General features: G+C 39.7%; 1 protein-coding gene across 2 annotated transcripts in view; it reads right to left on the bottom strand.

The window, feature by feature from the left end:
• Cdc7 (cell division cycle 7) overlaps window positions 1–18,186 on the bottom strand; it is a 127,453-nt gene that overhangs the window by 28,704 nt on the left and 80,563 nt on the right. The window contains exon 12 of one of the 2 annotated variants that reach the window (XM_021255396.2): window positions 15,630–16,110. The exons of the other annotated variant lie outside the window; for it this stretch is intronic. Within the exon in view, the coding sequence (XP_021111055.1) occupies window positions 16,052–16,110 (59 nt within the window). The 3' untranslated portion in view covers window positions 15,630–16,051. Of the gene's footprint in view, window positions 1–15,629; window positions 16,111–18,186 lie in introns of those variants that run through there. 2 annotated transcript variants of the gene reach the window in all.

Raw genomic sequence — 18,186 nt, 5'->3', positions numbered from 1 at the left:
AAAAGGATCTGGAAATATTTTTAAAGAACACTTAACATAAGATTCATCTTCTTACAAAATTTTAGTATACATACATTATTGTGCACAATGTAGCAGAGTGGATAAGCTTATTGATTCCACTTAAATAAAATTTTACGCCTATTGATGATAATTCTCTTTTCCCTCTCCCTCACCCCTGGTAACTATAATATCAGTCATTAATTTTATGAATTTGACTATTTTAGATATCTGATATAAGTGGAATCATGCAATATTTCTTTCTCTGTGTGCCTTATTTCATTTAGTCTGATGTCTTCAAGGTCCTCCCATACTGTCATAAAAAAGAGCTTCTCCTTCTTAAAGGCTACATATAGTGTTCCATATACCACATTTTCTTACTCACCTGTCCATGGACTTTTATGTTATTTCTTCATCTTAGCTATTGTGGTTAGTACTACAATGAGCATAAGAGCTCCAACATTCCTTTGATATCCTCAATTCAGCTATTCTGGGGATATACCCAGAAGTGAGATTATTGGATCAGATGGTAGGTCTATTTTTGAGGAACCTCCATGCTGGTTTCCATTGCCGCTGCTGCAGCATTTTGCATTCCTACCAACAGCATGTAAGAGTTCCGGTTTTTTCCACATTCTGGTCAACACTTCATGTCTTTTTTTTGGCTGTACTGGGGACTGAATTCCCAGTAGGAATGTAGGAATGTAGGGAAATGAGCTACATTCTTAAGTTTTTTTATTTTTTATTTTGAGACAGGGTTTCGCTAAGTTGCCCAGGCTGTCCTCAAACTTGTGTTCCTGTTGCCTCAGCCTTCTGAATAGCTGAGATTACAGATATCTTTTATTTTTTGATAACAGCCATTCTGACATTTGTGAGGTGATTTTCATTTTCATTTTCCTGATTAGTAGTGATGATGAACATTTTTTTTATATACCTGTTGACCACTAGTATGCCTTCTTTGGCCCTAGTCCTGGGCCTATTTTTAAATCTACTCAGTCCTTGGCCTATTTTTAAATCTCGTTATTGGTTTTCTTGTTACTGAATTGTTTTGAGTTATTCATATATTTTGGAAGTTAATGCCTTGTCAGATATATTGTTTGCAAATATTTTCTCCCATCCTATAAGTTACTTTTCTACTCTGTTAATTTTTTTTTCTTCGCTGTGTAGAAGCTTTTTAGCTTGATATAGTTCCACTTATTTATTTTTGGTTTTGGTGCATGTATTTTTGGTGTTGTATTCATGAAATCTTTGCTGAAACAACTATCATGAAGCTTTCCCCTTGTGTTTTCTTCTGGGACTTTTACACTCCCAGGTTTAGAAATATCTTTTCATTGGACACTAGAGTGCCAACTAACTTCCTATGTTCACTTAAAATTATACATGAGAAAGAGGTTAATTTTGTGGGGGACTGGGATGGGAGATTGTGAGAATCTGTTGCCTAAAGAGAAAATCCGTAAATTATAAACCAAATGTCAATTACAACTTCTACATTCCTGCATTCTTACAACATCAAGAATGTCTCTAGTTGCCCTGACATTTTGGCACACGTGATCACGCTCTTCAAAGATGTAAACAGTGTAGTGTGAGCTCTCTTCAGAAAGAATTACTGTTCTATAAAACTATAGAGGCACTCAGAATCTTTTACTTTTTCTTTTAAAGGTACAGTGCCTTCCTTGCAGATATTGCTCTAGGCAGTATGATACACACACTGCACCCTTTAACACATAGCCTGACCCCAGATTCACAACCTTTGGGACTCTTCCCTTTGTTGTGAAAGCCAAATACAATCTCATGAACTAGGTTAACATATACCTTTATCAACTGCATTTGTTACAATTCAAGCTGAAGGAAAGTGAGTTGGTACAGTCGTATCATGGGACATTGGGCTTCCAAAATAGTGATCGTGCTTTCTGGAGCATAGCTCAGTTTGCAAAGTGCTTTTTCACACATCATCATACCTGAACCTCTCAATAATCCTGTTAGGATTCCATAGATAGGAAAAACTCAAAAGGCTTAAATTGCTCAAGTTCACAGTCAGGGGCAGAGCTGGCTCTTGAGCATAACCTTTTTACTCGAAATCCAATGTTTTTTCCTGTGATACTGGCTTGTCTTGAAGAAGGTGGCACTACGCCAGCACTACATGATGTTGAAGACCATAGTAGATCTGGGTTCAAATTCTATTTATGCTACTTACTGAACTTGGGAAAGTTGCTAAGCCCCAGGTTCCTGCCTTGGTTTTCTCATGTATAAAACAGAATAATCTGTACACCAATGAGTTTTGGAGCTGAGTGTGTTAATGCAAGAGGAGCACTAAGCAAGGTGCTTAGCATAAGGCATATTACTGAGCCATTCCTAGATGCATAATATCTATTAAGAAAAAAAGGTAATGAGCCTTGGTTGAGAACTTTGAGTGTGAATCCTACTTCTGTTGCTTTCACTGCTATTGACTGTAGCCAAAGATGGCCCATGAGCTCCAATTTCCTGTCCCAACAAATGAAGGCAATGGGGCTCGATAAGAAAACCTCAAAGAACCATGCTGTCTGACCTCTGTTCTTAACACAGGGCTCTCCATTGTCTCTGGGGTGTGTGTGTGTGTGTGTGTGTGTGTGTGTGAGTGTGTGTGTATACATACACATGTGTGTATGTTTGTGTGCACCCTAGCTGTCTAGGGAGAAGGGAGAAAGAAGACAGTAGGACCCTGGTTTCAAATTTGCCAGCTTCCCTTTGTGTTAACACTCACTCAGCACCCAGAGAAGAAGTTTACAATGTAGAAGATTGAAATGCAGAAGAAAGTGGTGACATTTACCACTGATCTCTTGGAAGATGCAGACAATGCTGCTATTGACTTCGATGACTTGATGATTCTAAAATGATTCAGCAATATGATTTGGTGGTTAGAGTTCTAAGATTTACATCATTTTTTAAAAATATTACAGGGAAAAAATAAATAAGCTATAATATTCACAACAACTGGCAGAAATGATAATAGGATGAGAAAGCCAGCACAGAGAAGAGGCTGTTTTTTATTACTGTTCTAAACGAACCGGACATTTAAAGTAGGAATGGTTTACTTTGTGCCACATAAACCACTTACACAATGCCCAGGGGTCGGTGGAGTTCCAAAGATACAGGGTCCTTGCTCCAACCCTTTTAAAGGATATGACCAACTATATTCTGGAAAGTGCCACACAAAAAGGAAACACATAAAGATTAGTACAGATTCCTGCAAGGATAACACTGCTTCTTGAGGGCTACCGCTCGGGACCTCTGCTGCCCCTCAAGAGCTTTCCTATCAATAAATATCTTCCTACTTTAAAACAAAACAAAACAAACAAACAAAAAAACACTACTTTTTGAGGAAAGACATCCTCAAGAACTAGGTTACATTTGGCCAAGAGGGTCATAACTCTGGCTCGCAAAGTTACAACTACATTTAGCGCTCAGCTGTTTCCAAGGAGCCCCTCTCCCAGGTGTGTGTGTGTGTATGTGTGTGTGTGTGTGTGTGTGTGTGTGTGTGTTTGTTCAGTTTGAGCCTCCTTCAGATCAAGTCTTCCCCCTTAACATCTACCTTCCCCCTTCCATGGCTCAGGTCCTGGGATGGGTTCTAGGACTCTAACTCTGACTCCTCCTTTCCTCCCATGAGTTCATCCTTGGAAGCCATGGTGTCCTTTCCCCAAAACGGAGCCTGGTTTGTCCCTTGCTACCCCCAGAGAAACTCTTAATGTGGATCTCTACATGACTCCTGAGTTGGAGGGCAGCCTTTGTCAAACCTTGAAAGCTCTCTCTTACCTCCCTTGGTGGGGGAGAATGAGTGTCCATGGCCTTTAGGACACTTACATAAGAGGAGCCAAAGAAGAATCCCTCAAGTGATTCTTCTGAAAATGAAGATTTATTCCAAGGCAGTTCATTGTCCTTTCCTCAATGTAGCACTGCTTGGTCACTTTTAAACAAATACCTCTTGCTAAAAGAAATGGCAAGTTCTGCCTAACTAGATATACCTTTGCATTAAAAACAATGACTACTTACAATATGGTCTCCTTCCATTGGTATGATTTAATAGACTCTATGTGTCTAGCAATGTTTCTGAAAGTCTGGCCTGTTGACTGTTTCAGAATCATCTGAGTTGTGGGTTAAAATGCTAATTGCTTGAGTCCCCCTTCCCTGGCTTAATGAATCAAAATTTCTGGGAATGGATACAGAAATGGGCATCCCATGTGATTCTTGTGCACACCAAAGCTTATACTAATCAATGATTATTTTCCTTGTCTGTTATTCATCCAGTTTACAAATATTTATTGAGTACCTACTACATGTCAAACATGGTTCTAGGCCATGAAAATATATCAGTCCACCTTCTAGAAAGGGAGGTGAATAATTAATTAGCAGATTTCAGTAACAGGTGGTATACCTATCATGGAAAGAGTAAAAGTGTAAGAGGATGGAGGGAGCTGGTTTCAGTTAAGGTGGTAGGGAAAGGGTTTTCTGGACAAAACTTGAGCAGGGACCTGAAAGGTCAGCAGATATCTGAAGAGTGTTCCAGGCAAAGAGAACAGCAGGTGCAAAGGCCCCAAGACAGAAAGGATGCTTGGCACACTTGAGGAATAGCAAGGAGAAAAATTGGGTAAAGTAGAAGGAGTGAGGGAGACATGGATGGAAGGACAGAAGACCATACAGGTTGAGGAGGGTGAATGAAGATCATGAAGGGGCTTTGAGGACTTTGCTTTTAATCTAAGTGCCATGGTAAACTGCTGAAAGGTCTGGACAGAACAGTGACATGCTCTGTCTCCAGGTTGTGAATGGGTTCTGTTAGCTGCTGCTCCTCAAAGTCCTCTCGCTGGGCATTCTCATCCAATTCCACGGCTGCTAAGTGAGAATTGACTGAGGCCAGCAAGAGTAGCTTCAAATCACACTTGGACATCTGTGTATCATTCATGGAATTCATCTGTCTGGCATTTAAAGCACCATCTCATTTAATTCTATGAGATAGGCACAGAGTTGTCAGCCCTATTTGATTCATGAGGAAATTAAAACTCAGAGATATTATGTAACCTGGAAAGTAATGAAAATTAATTTTTGAAGTTAGGTTTCTGACTGTATCCAATATGCCCCACTGGCTTCTCTGATGAAACTATTGAGCTTCACTGTACCTCCATGTGAAAAACTAAGCATAGAAACACTGAAGGTTTAATAAAGAAAAGAAAGGGGTCTGGATTACTGACTTGTTGGAGGAAGGCTGAAGCAAACACATAGGTATCAGAACTTTGAAGTTTTAGCTTTTTTAAAAAATTATTTTAGTCAACTCCTTCTTTATACTTGATCATGAGCCATGTAAACCCAACAAATAGCCCTAAAAAGCCACCTAACCACAAAGAGTTTAATTTATAACCTACAATTTTAGGCTGCTTGCTTTCTATCCTTCAGCTGTATCTGACCACAGCTGTATCCTGCTTTATTAACCACAACTCAAAGTTGCTTATTACTTATTTTCCTTTATTTCTAAATTGATCTTTCTTTGGGGGGAGTTACCATCATACATAACACACCAAGATTAGAAATTAATTTCTCTACTTGGTAAGAATTGCCCCTCTTAGTTATCCAACAAGCTGAATAGAAGCTGCAAGAAGCAGCCCCCAACCTTAGGTGATATCTTCTCAACACAACAAATGATGTGGCTGTGTGAGCGTGAGATGTCTTTTGATAAATAGCCTTAGTTAGCCAAAATTGTCTAATTGAAAGGTGTGGAATACAAGTTAATTGCTGCTGTTGTTTCAAAGTTTAAACTATTAATCTGTAACTTCTTGTGTAACAGACAGAAAAACAACTAGGAGATATTCTCCATTACTAACATAGTAAAAGCAAATTACTGGTTACTCTATTGCTCCTTCAGTCTACTCCTACAAATTCTGCAGATATTGATGTTTAACTTAGTTGTCAATAAGAATTTATATTTGCCTAACAGCTGGACTGGGAGCAGAACTCTTTTTTTTTTTTTTAACTCTAAGAAGAAAAAAAAAGAGAGGAAGGAGGGGATGGGGACCAAACTAACTTTGAGCCAGCTGTGTTTCTTCCTCAAGAGGGACCACTGAGGAGGTGATGGGTTGTTTAATCTCAGAAATGTAAACAGAAGGAAGCCTGTCACAATTAAGTTAGAATTTAAGCACTAATTAAGTCTGATGCAGTATAATGGAGATTTAGTCTTAGTAAATATTGATCCCAAATGGCTTTCCTTTCTTTATACATCTCAACTTAATCTTAATGTAAACCAAAGTGCATGTGTTCTTTTCACAGCAAAATTTGCTCATATCTGTATTCCTGGAGAAATGAGATTGGAAACCGCAAGGATTACATTTCCTGGAATGTATATGAAAGTCGACAGCCTTGGAACAGGGCTATCTGTATTTCTGCAGTATGGCTTGGGGCCCACACAGAGCAGCAGGAGATCGCTAAGGAATTGTGGGCAAGATTAAACACACACACACACACACACACACACACACACACACACACACACTGACCCAAAGCGTTATAGACTCCAAGATTTTAAGATCTACTTTTTAAGGTCGATTACATAACTAGAAGAGTGTGTTAAGGTATTTGAAAAAAATTATAATTAATCTACCAGTGACTTCAGGTCCAGCTCCTATTTCAGTCCACCTCTGCAAAGGCTAACTGAAAATCCAGATTGCCTCTGAGGGCACAGAGAAATAAACAGTTCCTAATGCTTCACAGAAGAGGAATTTATTTAATGCTGCTAAGGGAGTTTGGGATTGGCTAGATTACTTTTAGACCATCTCTGTCATTTGACAAATAAAAAATTGTGTCAAAATGGTTAACCTATAGCTCTTATTTTTTATGTAAATGTGATTTACTTATATTATCTTCTTAAAGTTTTATTGTTTTTTAAAAGTTGGCATCAGTGAGACAAAAAGAAAAAAATAAGTCATTTGAAATAGGCAAATGATTTTCCCAAAACAGGAATTTTGTTATACTGAATTGGTGGATAGACCAAAAAATATTTTGGTAACGGAATGTGTGGCATCTTAACTTTTATATCAGAATCACTGTCTCAAAACGACCATTTCCCTCGTCTGGACAGGATTATTCCTTAGAAAGCATTAGCAGTTTTCTGAATAGTCTGATAACAAGTAGCAATTGAGAAAGTGAGATAGCTGGGCTATTCATCTTAGATGGGGGAGGACAGAGGCTTCTTCTGAGAACCCACTCAACAGATGACACCTTAAAAGAGATCGATCAAAGGAACCAGCAGGAATCAGCAATGGGTGGGAGGAGAGGGTGAGGAAAAGCAATCAGGGATGACTCTTGGCAGCAGTTGAGTGGGCGGTGATGCCCCTTCCCGACATGGTGGCGATCACAGGGAGAACAGCAGGCTGTGAAGGTGGCAGGACAGAGGGTTCTGTGTGGATAATGTCTGAGTCACCTGCGAACTGTGTATCTGGAAGCTCCAGGGGCCTCAGGGCTGCCAACAGAGTAGTGGTGAGGATTCAGATGGAGAGGAGGCCTTGAGCACTGTGTGGGGAATAGTTCTGGTAGGAAATTCATAATTTGAGCTCTTTTATAGAACATCTTTGTTATTCTGTTTGGAGTTGTAGATTCCTAGAATATCAAACATACCCACATTCAAACATGAGCAAAAACATATTCCAGGACCAAATGTTGATGAATTTTGGATTAATTACTTCAGGATTATTTTTGAACATTGCAAACCAAGAGTTGATTATATTCATATTTTCATTCCCAGTAGAAACTAGTTCAATGAATTTAAGAAACATTTAGTTAATGGTTTTGGACATTCACTCAATTAGCTGTGTGATCCTAGGTAAATGAATGAATTATGGTCTAAGCATTGTGTTCCTAAATAGAAAATAGTATCTGGAGAAGTAAGGAAAGTGAGACGGTTTAAGGTAAAATACCTAGAAAAATTCCTAGCTCATGGTAAGAGGTTAATAAGAGTAGGCTATTATTAATTATCCAAAGCATGTGCTCCCGAGGACTCTCAGATCTGATGAGGGGCACAAACACAACCAGGAAAAGCAACAAGAAGTTTTCAAAGTGAGAACCTCCTCAAAGCGCTTTTGTTTCTTCCAGCCAAGCAGAGTCAAGGGATGGCCACAGCCTCAGCCCTGCTGCTCTGCTGAGTGTTGAGGCTGGATGGCAGCCCTGCTTCAGCCCTTGGAAAACTGCTTCTGTGCTTGGGAGAGACACTGGCTTCTCAGGTGCAGGGGGCCAAGAGCAGCTGGCTGGCCCTATCCTGGTCCTTTCCTTCCAGTGGGTGAGTCCACGTTCACCACTGCCTTCCCCTTCTCCACTGGGTCTCATCCAAATTGGAAGCTTACTCTACCCTCCCAGGGTTACCTTTTGTTTCCTGACATGCCCCTGGTATGTCCCTAATTAAGCAGTTTCAGTTCCCTGTCTGGTCTGCAACCAGTGATAAAGGCTGTGGCATCCAAAGGACAAATCCTTATTGGTCTTATTGCTTGCTTGGGGTCCTATGAGTTGAGCCTGAATGGACAGCCACCTGGCCTAAGGACATTGAGCTCAAACAAAGGGAGTCTCGGGACCTGGGCTGAAGACTCTCTTTTTATGGCCTACTCAGGTCTGAGGCACTGCCTGTACTTTTACAGGCATAGATTCCATTCCCCACAATATGTAGGGCTGTTATCCTTGCTGATGTGACTATGTGGCTCTCTGGTATAATTCACTGTGGACCCCCAAAGTGTCTCTTCTTTCTAATGAAACACGAGTAGCCAAACAATCAAATCTAAGCAGAGGACAAGATGCAGACTGTCGCCTGTTGGCAGCCAGGGCTACTCTAGAGGCCAAAGGCAGAACTTATACATTGCTCAGCATGTAGGTTAGGAATAGCTCAATTTTTAGAGTATTGGGTCCTAAAGCAATGAGTGATTCTTGTCTCCAAGAATTAACAAGATTGAAGAATAACAGCAACAAAGTCTATAAATGGAAAATTCTATTTGGTATTAAACAGTATCTCATAAGTTTATTTAAAACAGTAAATATTTTCTATCATTTCAGTTTCTAAAATGATTACTTTTTAATTGATCAACTCTGTTCAATTGTACTCAACCTCACCAAGTTTGTTTTTACATCTCTTACCATGCCCTCTGGGATGCCCGTATGGAAGGGGTGAGGTTGAGCTGTGAAACTACATGGGGTGCAGTATCCATGCCAACTGAGTCAGGTTGCGGGGAGGGTCCCAGGGTCAGGGTCCCAGGGAGAAATTCGGATAACTTGAAGCAAGGACACTTACTCATGTTCTCTGCTGAGTAACCAAGATGAGAGGTTTTTTTCAAGAAATATTGAAAAACAAATCACATTAAACAAAGGCTATAAAGTAGGCTGAACATCCAGTCACTCATAGGAACCTTCCAAGTGGTCCTGTCTCGTTGAATTTGCCCACATGTGACTGGATCTTCCTCACTTGGGGGACTTGTGTTTGGGGTTCCCTGTACTTTCCATATCCGATTCCTGGTGTGGTTTTTTTCTGGAGGTTTTGTGGTTTTTGTTTAATTCTAGCTGTTTCCCCAGGACTCTGGCAAAGTTCCTAGATCCATTTTACCTGCATAGAGGGCAGAGAATGTAAACAGTATATAGATTTTGAACAACATTGTAAATGCTTTACAGACTGTGTGTTATGGGGAGTAGCTGAGCTGTAAAATTGGAATTAAACCAATGTGTTTACAGAAATGTGCCAATTGTAAAACTTCCCTGCATTCTAAATACAGCCTTTGTGATGCAGGCCTTTGGGCTCTCAGAGGGTGACTAGGTGCTGGGGATGCAGAAATTATCCCTGGCAGCCTTCGATGAGCATTTGAGACAATGTCTTTGTCTCATTGTCTCCATAAGGACTTTGGAGGGACTCTTTTTGTGGGGCATACCACTTCTTCCCTGATTCTGTAATAACTTGGCAAATACTTTTCACATGTGTTCTTGCACATGAGCAGGAAACAGCCTTCTCTCTGAGGTGAAAATGCTGCTGTCAACATCTTCCTCAGAAGGCACATGCCTTGTGAGTGATAGTGATGGAGCTCCCTGGCAGCCATGGCCTCCACCCCCCCATGCCAGTCTCAGAAAGGCTCTTTACTGACAAGCCTATAGGAAATATCCCTGAGTCGCTCTTGACAAGGCAGGAGAAAACAGCTTTCTTCATTTACCTTCCTTCCTTTTTTTCTCTTTCCCCTTCTCTTTTCTTCCCTCCGTGTCTCCCTTTCTTGCTTCTAGAGGCTGTCCTTTCTGAGTGGTCTACTCCAACTTCTTACTCTCTGACTTGGCTCATCCAGCCATTGCTTGATTCCACCAGTGGTGTATAAATTGAAAGAGGATCCATGGAACAAGAGGAAAGGGAGGCAGTTTTGTATCACCAAAAAGAAGTCAGACAGTTTTAGTTTAATGCAGAGTTGGCCATTTACTAGGTGGGAGACCTTGAACAAGTCACTTAGCCTCTCTGAAATTCTGTTCCTTTCTAGGTGTATAATGGGGATAAGAACCTTTCAAGGGCAATATGAGATTCAAATCTATATATTAGATGTCCACTAAATGGTAGATGCTATTATTTGTATAATTTGGAAAACTATTTACAATAGTTCCTATAGAGTTTAAGAAGAAAATACCCAGAAATGAGTTATATCATCTGGGTTTCTCATAAATACTGGTCAGAAATAAGTGAAACAATGTTATCAATTTCAGAAATTGATAACAGGCAAGGGAAGTTCAACTCAGAGACCAATTTGGACTAGTTTTGACTCACAGCTCACTGAAGACCAACCCACTGAAATTCATTCATTGTGATCCAAATTACTAAATTGGGCTGAAATACGCAGTGGGTGGGCCTATCAGGTAGGTGTCATTCATCTGTGGGCTCATGGATGTGGAGCATACAGGTTAGAGTTTCAGGATGTTTTGCACAATATGGCCTAAAAATTCTACTCTAAACTAAAATGTCTTTCTAGTAGTCAGTGCCAAAGCTAAAATACCTATGGCAGAGTCAAGGCACTGTGTCTTCAGAAATATTGAAGCAGGAAGCTTCCAGGAATGTTTTTAGTACCTTGGTATAGTTTGGATTTGGTTTGTCTCCCAATGGTCCCTGTATTGGAAGTATGGTCCAAAATGTGATGATGTAGAAGCTGATGGATCCTTTAAGAAGTAGGACCTCAGGCCAGGGATTTAGCTCAGTGGTTCCACTGCCTGCCTCGAAAGAACAAGGACCCGAGTTCAATCCCCAGTACAAAAAAAAAGAAAAAAAGAAGTAGGACCTAACAAGAAGTCCTTAGGTCCCTGGGGGCTCCACCTTCAGAAGGGATTAAAGTAGCTCTCATGAAATCCCTGCTAGTTCTCACAAGAGTGTGAGGGTTGTTATAAAAGTCTGAGCCTGCCTCCACCCAGCTCTCTGGCTCCATCAAGATGTGATTTCTTGCTCTTGAAAGCACTTCCACTGTTGCCATCAGTCATCATGTGATGTAACTGAGAGTGGGCCATTACCAGAACTGAAATGATGCCCTTGAACCTCCATAACTATTGGCTAAATAAGAGTCTTTATTTATGAAGTTAGCTGCCTGGGGTATTTTGTTATAGCAATAAAAGTTGACAATACATACATCAAATATTTTGGTACCACTAAGTTGCCCTCCCACCCTCTCAGCTCTAGGTTCCATTTTCTCTCAGCTGAAAGTAGGTAACATTAAGAAGCAACCTGGCAAATAAATCCTGTCATGAAGGGATTAATGACTGTGTTAGTCATCTCCCTGTTGCTGGGTCAAAATAGCTGACATATACAATTTAAAGGAGGAAAGGTTTATTTTGGCTTATGGTTTCAGAGGTTTTTACACATCAACAGCTGGCTCCAAGGCAGAAATATGGCAGGGGAACGTTGCTTGTCTCATGGCAGCCAGGAAGCAGAGTGAGAGCAAGAACTGAGAGAGGAAGGAGATATATCCTTCAAAACCACTGGCCTATTTCCTCCAACTAGGCCCTATCTCCTCCTAACATTAATGAAGTTAGTGCCATCATGATCCAGTTACTTCTCGAGGTCCCACCTCTGATCAACCCCTCAATATATGAGGGGAACACCCCATCTTTAAACCATAACAATGACAAATAATAATAGCACTAAAGAGCACTTTACAGAATATATTATTTCAAGCCCATGATAATAATTGTGCATGGTAGCTGGTTTTCTTCATACTGCTATACAGAAAACTGAGACTCAGACAACTGATATGTGGATTGCACGTTTAGCACATGGTGGAACTAGGATCTAAACTCAGATTCATCTGTGAATTTAAACCTATATATCATGTAAAATCGAGGCTGCATGGGACTGGAGTGCATACTTGAATGACAAGTGGCAGTTACTAAAGAGAAGGAAACTGACATTGGAGAGGTAAGTTTAAAGCTACTGCGGGATCTGAAACTGGCCTTCACATCCTGTGGTCTAAAGACAATTGTATCCATTTTGAGGAAATTACCCCACCTCGATGTTAAGACCAAAGAGTGACCTAGTACTCCATCTAAAAGAGGTCTACATGATGAGAACCAAAAGGGTATGGTCATGGGGGCATTAACAAGGGTAGAAGCTATTCCAGAAAGGATGTGGTGATATGGGATAGAGGTGGGACATTTGGTCCTCAGGAGAATGGCAGAGAGAACAGTTAAGACCACACAGAAGTGAGGGGGACGCCCTTAGCTCTCCTGGGCAATATGTGCTCCACCCCGGGGACCTGCTGAGTCTGGTTTCCAGCAGCAGTTTAGACTGCTGGCAGGGGCTCCTGTTAGTGGTGCACACAACACTTAGTTTACACCTCCATTAACAGAGGGGTGGGGAATCTGGGATATAGTATGATGCCATTTGTTGGCTAAGAGAAGATATGCTTAGGACAGATCCTGACTCTGCTACTTACAAGGAGTATAAGTTTGAGTATTAATCGGCTTTCCCATTCCTCGGACACAATACCCAAAACCCACAATTTTTTTTTTGGTACCGGGGATCGAACTCTGGACCTTTCCCTTTTGAGACAGGCACTGGAACCACTGAGCTAAATCTCCGGCCCAACACCCACAATTTAAAAGAGGAGAGGTTTGATTTGGCTCATGGTTCATGGGATTCAGTCCATGGTTAGCTGGCTCCAAGACAGAAACATCATGGTGGAGCAAAGCTGCTTCCTTCTTGGAAGCCAAGAAGCGAAGACAGAAGGGAGAAATGGAGAAGGAGATATATTCTCCAAAGTCAGGCCCCCAGTGGCAGACCTCTTCCAACCAGGCCCCACCTCCTAACAACACACTTAGTTATTAACTCATCAATGGATCAATCCACTGATAAGAATAGCACCTGTATGATCCAATTACCTTCCACAAACCCCATCTCTAAACACATGAGACTTTTGTCAAATGTGATTAATTTCTTCATCTGTCAAATTTAATCATAATCATACTTATATTTCATTGAGAGTATGTGAGGATTAAATGGACTGATGTATGAAAACACTTAAAACAAAACTTATACATAATAAACACCCCAAAGCCGGGTGTGGTGGCGCATGCCTGTAAGCCTAGCACTCAGGAGGCTGAGGCGGGAGGATCACCATGAGTTCAAGACCAGCTTGAACTACATAGTGAGACCCTGTCTCCAGAAAAAAAAACATTAAAGCATAATAGACACCCCCCAAAACATAAGTTTTGTATATAATTTTGGTTTCTTTATATAGTATAGTAGTTTTCAACTGGAGACAATTTTGCTGTCCCCTCTATCCCTGAAGAACATTCAGAAATGTCTAAAGACATTTTTGGTTGTTACAAATGGAGGGTGGGTGCATCTGGAATCTAGTAGGTAGAAACCAGGGATGCTGCTAAACATCCTCCAAAGCATGGGACAGTTCCACCCCCCAAAAAAATGATTATTTAGTCCAAAATGTCAGTGATGCTGAGGTTCATAAAAACCAAAACATGAAAATATCATCAGCACTATGAAAAACTAGTGAATAGCAACAAGGAATTGGAATAGGCATGTTAGTTCTGGAGCTTCAGGAACACTCCTTGCACCAAGGCTGTCTCCACCACTGAAGATTTTACTCATTATAAAACCTTTGCAGAAGACATTTGTATAACTTTGTTGAAAACATTTCCTCTCTTTCAAATTCTGTTCTCGTTGTGCCACTACCACCACTACTCTTCTCACTCCTGATTCTGCATTATTAAAATGGGGAATTTTAGTCATCTTTCAAGGTCTGCCCCACATTTTACCTCCTGCAATTTCACGACCACAGGTAGAAAATGTGCCTCTCTTTTCTGAACTTTTTGGTCATGGTCTGGTCATACCCTGTCCTAAATTGGAATTAATTGTGAAAATGTTTTTTCTCTCCCACCTGCCTGAGAACTTTTTAGGGCAAATGCTTTCTCTTTTTCTCCCTTATAGCTCCTAGAGATAATGCTGAAGCTCAGTAAGTGCTTAAAAAGTGAGTGACTGAATGAATAGATGATAGTCATATGGGTTTCTCACTGAAATGCTCCCTCAGTTGCAAGCCAAATACCAGTGAACTGCAATCTAGGGAGAAATGCTTGCTCCTGGACCTACTCCTCTGTCAGGCATCTCCCAGGTCTCTGATGAAGTCATTTCTTCTTGGATTCTTTGAAAAACATCCCAGGCACGCATGATAAAGGTCATCACACTGGATAGAGAAGTGTCCAGCTGAATTTATGTTTCTACCCTCAAGGACCATGAAGCCAAAGTGCAAATAGGGTGTGGCCAGAAATAAGAGGAGATTGTGGTGTGAATGCCAGCAATGTAGAGCATTGGGCCCCCTGCCCTTGATGCAGCCAAAGGGCACTGTCCACTCTGTATAGGACTGTTGTTAAGGGCTAGAGGGTGTCATGTCCATGTCAAAGGAAAGTTCACATTTCCATGAAGGCCTAGGGGCCAAGGAAGAGGTCAGGCGTGTCTGTGGGCCTTTTGTCTAACTGCTCTGTGTTAATACCCACATATGGCCCTATTTTGGTTTCATAGATATCTACATGTGTTTCTGGGTGGATGAGAATGTTGCACAGCTGGACCCTGAGTAATGATTCCGGCCTTCAACAAGCTCTATGGAGGAGCTGGTTAGACAGGGTTGCATTCTGTTCTCAATTTCCAGTTTGGCAAAGGAAAGTGCATATTCATCTCATCAAGTCAGGGGAGAGTTAAGGGCATTGCCACTAAATTCTCCCTTCCCACATATCTAAGTCATGAAGGAAAAGTTCTGACTGTGTTTTTTTGTGATGCCAATTCATGGCCTAGATCAATGCCAGGTTAGTCTCTACTACATAGTAGGTGTTTTAAACTTTTTATTATGGAAAATTCCAGGCACATTCAAAGGGCAGACAGAATAAATAAGAATATTTCAAGAATCAATAATTTCATAATTATGAAATGGCCAAAATTGTTTTATATACTTTCCTACCTACTTTCTCTACTCCATCTGCATTACTTTGAAGCAAATTCCAGACATCATATAATCTCTTTTACAAATAGTTCCATATGAATTTCTAAAAGAGAACCCTTTTAAAAACATAAGCCCAATATCTAAAAATGCAATAGATTTTTAATTTCATAAAATAATTAGCCAGCGTTCAAATATTAAGTAGTCTTGTGAATGTCATTTTTCATGAAGTTTCCTTGTTTGCCTCAAGATCCAAATGAGGCCTACAGATTGTAACTGGTTACTACTGTATGTCTCCTTACATTTCTTTTGATCTATAGATTTCTAACCGTTTGCCCTTCCTTGAGGAAATCGGGTTCATAGTCATGTAGAGTTTCTCAGACTGGAGTTTTCTTACTGTACTTGTGGTGTGTGTCATGTACATGTACCTTTGTCCTCTGTTTTGATCATTGGATCTTAGGCTTGATAAGCTTCAGGTATGATTTTTATTGTTGTTATTGATTTGGAAGGATTGCTTTGTAAGTGCTGTGTATTTTTCCATCAGAAAGTATGTAATGTTCAGTTTCTACCGTTCTCTGATACTAGCAAATATCGATGACCAATTCCTAGATCTGTTAACCCGTTAGAATTTTCAAAATGATGATGATATTCTCCATTTTTAGCTGTAATCCACCTAGAAAGAGAAGAGAAATTTTTCACCTGCTACTTGGTTACCTAGTCCAATCATTTATATAAGAAAGGCTGGATAAATGCTTACTTTTTCCCTTTTATTTGCCAGTGATTTAAAAAAAGAATTTTACAAATGCATTCAAGAATGACTAATTATTGTTTTATCAAATCACTATGAACTCATAATTTAAACACACTTTAATATTTTTAATATTAATAATAATATTAATGATAATAAAGTATTTTAAAGTTTTGCGGTCATGATTGACACTCAAATTCACTCATCTTTGACCGGTAGAATCTTGGCTCTTTAGTCCTTTGGCACAATTCTAGTAGTCTTTGATAACTTTCTTTTTATCTAGTATGACAAAATGTTCCAGGGACATCTTGTACACTTCCTGCACTAAATGTGGAATTAACCATTTTTCCAAGGAGCCATTCTTTGTTTCTGTATTGGAAAATGGTTTTCTGAAGCTCACCCTGGGCACTGGGGTACTCTACACTGAGTTGGTTATTGTTTCTAGGTCTTTGTAGTATGCTGACCTAGGAACTGTTTTTATTTCTTAATATAAAATGTCATGAATTCGTATTGATACTTCCTATTCAAATTCAGCATTACAGTGATTTTAACACCTTCAGTCCTACATCTCCTCTCTCTCACAGTTTAGAATCCTGATTTGCAAAGACACTGTAATGATTATCACGTAGTTATACATTTGTTTTATCACACAGAATACAAATGTGTAAACAACTTTCAGAAAAACTACCAGCATCCCCGCCAACAATATGATTCCTGAAAAAAGAGATTAAGTGATTTTTGTTTTTAGTAACAAAACTTATTGTTTCTAGGGTTTATCCCCTCAGGACCTGAAATCAAGTTGAAGTAAAATTCCATGGAGTAGTTCCTCTCAGAAAGGTTATGCAAACTGTGCTCATATTTAGGATAATTTGTTTCACTTTATTTTCCAGGGCTACTTTTTAAAAATGTTTTTGATAATTACACAAAATATTGGGCCCGGGATTCAGTTCAGTGGCACCTCGCCTGCCTGGAAAGTGCAAGGTCCTGAGTTCAATTTCCAGTACCAGGAAAAAAAAAAAGATAGCATAGGTCTTAATCCTCTGTCAGAAGAGTAGCTGCCAAAAATTTAAAAGGGCTGTGGATGTAGTGCAGTGGCTCCTCCCCTGCCTGGCAACTGCAAGGTCCTGAGTTCAATCCCTGGTACAAAAAAAATTTTTTTTCATGATTCTGAAATAAAATCTATCAAATATAGTCTAGTTTCTATCATGTGTGTGGGGTAAACTATTTCTTCCTCTTGTAGGTACTCATTTTTAAAACAGTATGTTTTATTCTTCTATTGCTTGTTTTTAAAACATTACACACATTTCCTTTCATATGTATATGTTTATACATATAATTTTCTCTACTTTGCTTTTTTTCTTTGCTTATTATACCCTTTTGGTCATTCCCTGGTGGTATACAGCAATGTTTCTTAGTTCTTTTTTGAGTGTGTATTTAAAATACTCACATCTGAATGACAGCATTTGAATTATCTTATGGTTGGCAGAAACAATACTGGCATTGTACTTTGTTCTCAACAATATGTGTTTGCATTAGATTTCTGAAAATGGGACTGCTGGATATATAGTAGTTTTTTCTTTTTTTTCTTAATCTCAAATTTATGTTGCAATAGACAAAGCACATTTTTTTCCTGCAGAGTAAGTGGTCAACATGATGTGCCATCACCAGTGAATACTTTAGTGTGTATTTTCTAAAAACAATGACATTCACCCTCATAACTTCACTACAACTATCAAAATCAAGAAACTAAAACTGGTTTGATGCTGCATTTTAATCCTAGACTCCATTCAACCCTCACCAACAATGTCCTTTAAAGCAAAAAGATTCAGTTTAGAATTATGCACTGCCTGTTGATGTCATATCCCTTTAGCATCTATCATTTTAAAACAGTTCTCGTTCCGTTCCTTGACTTTCATGTCCTTGATATGCTTGATAATTACAAATCAGTTATTTTGTTACATGTCCATAGGTTTAAGTCCATAGTTTTTTTTAAAAAGATGT

The sequence above is a fragment of the Heterocephalus glaber genome, unplaced genomic scaffold (assembly GCF_053883595.1).
Source record: "Heterocephalus glaber isolate CG9 unplaced genomic scaffold, H.glaber_assembly_v1.0 deba00001442, whole genome shotgun sequence".
NCBI lineage: Eukaryota > Metazoa > Chordata > Mammalia > Rodentia > Bathyergidae > Heterocephalus > Heterocephalus glaber.
Note: the sequence above shows the minus strand (reverse complement) of the source record. Positions and strands in the feature narration are given on the sequence as shown.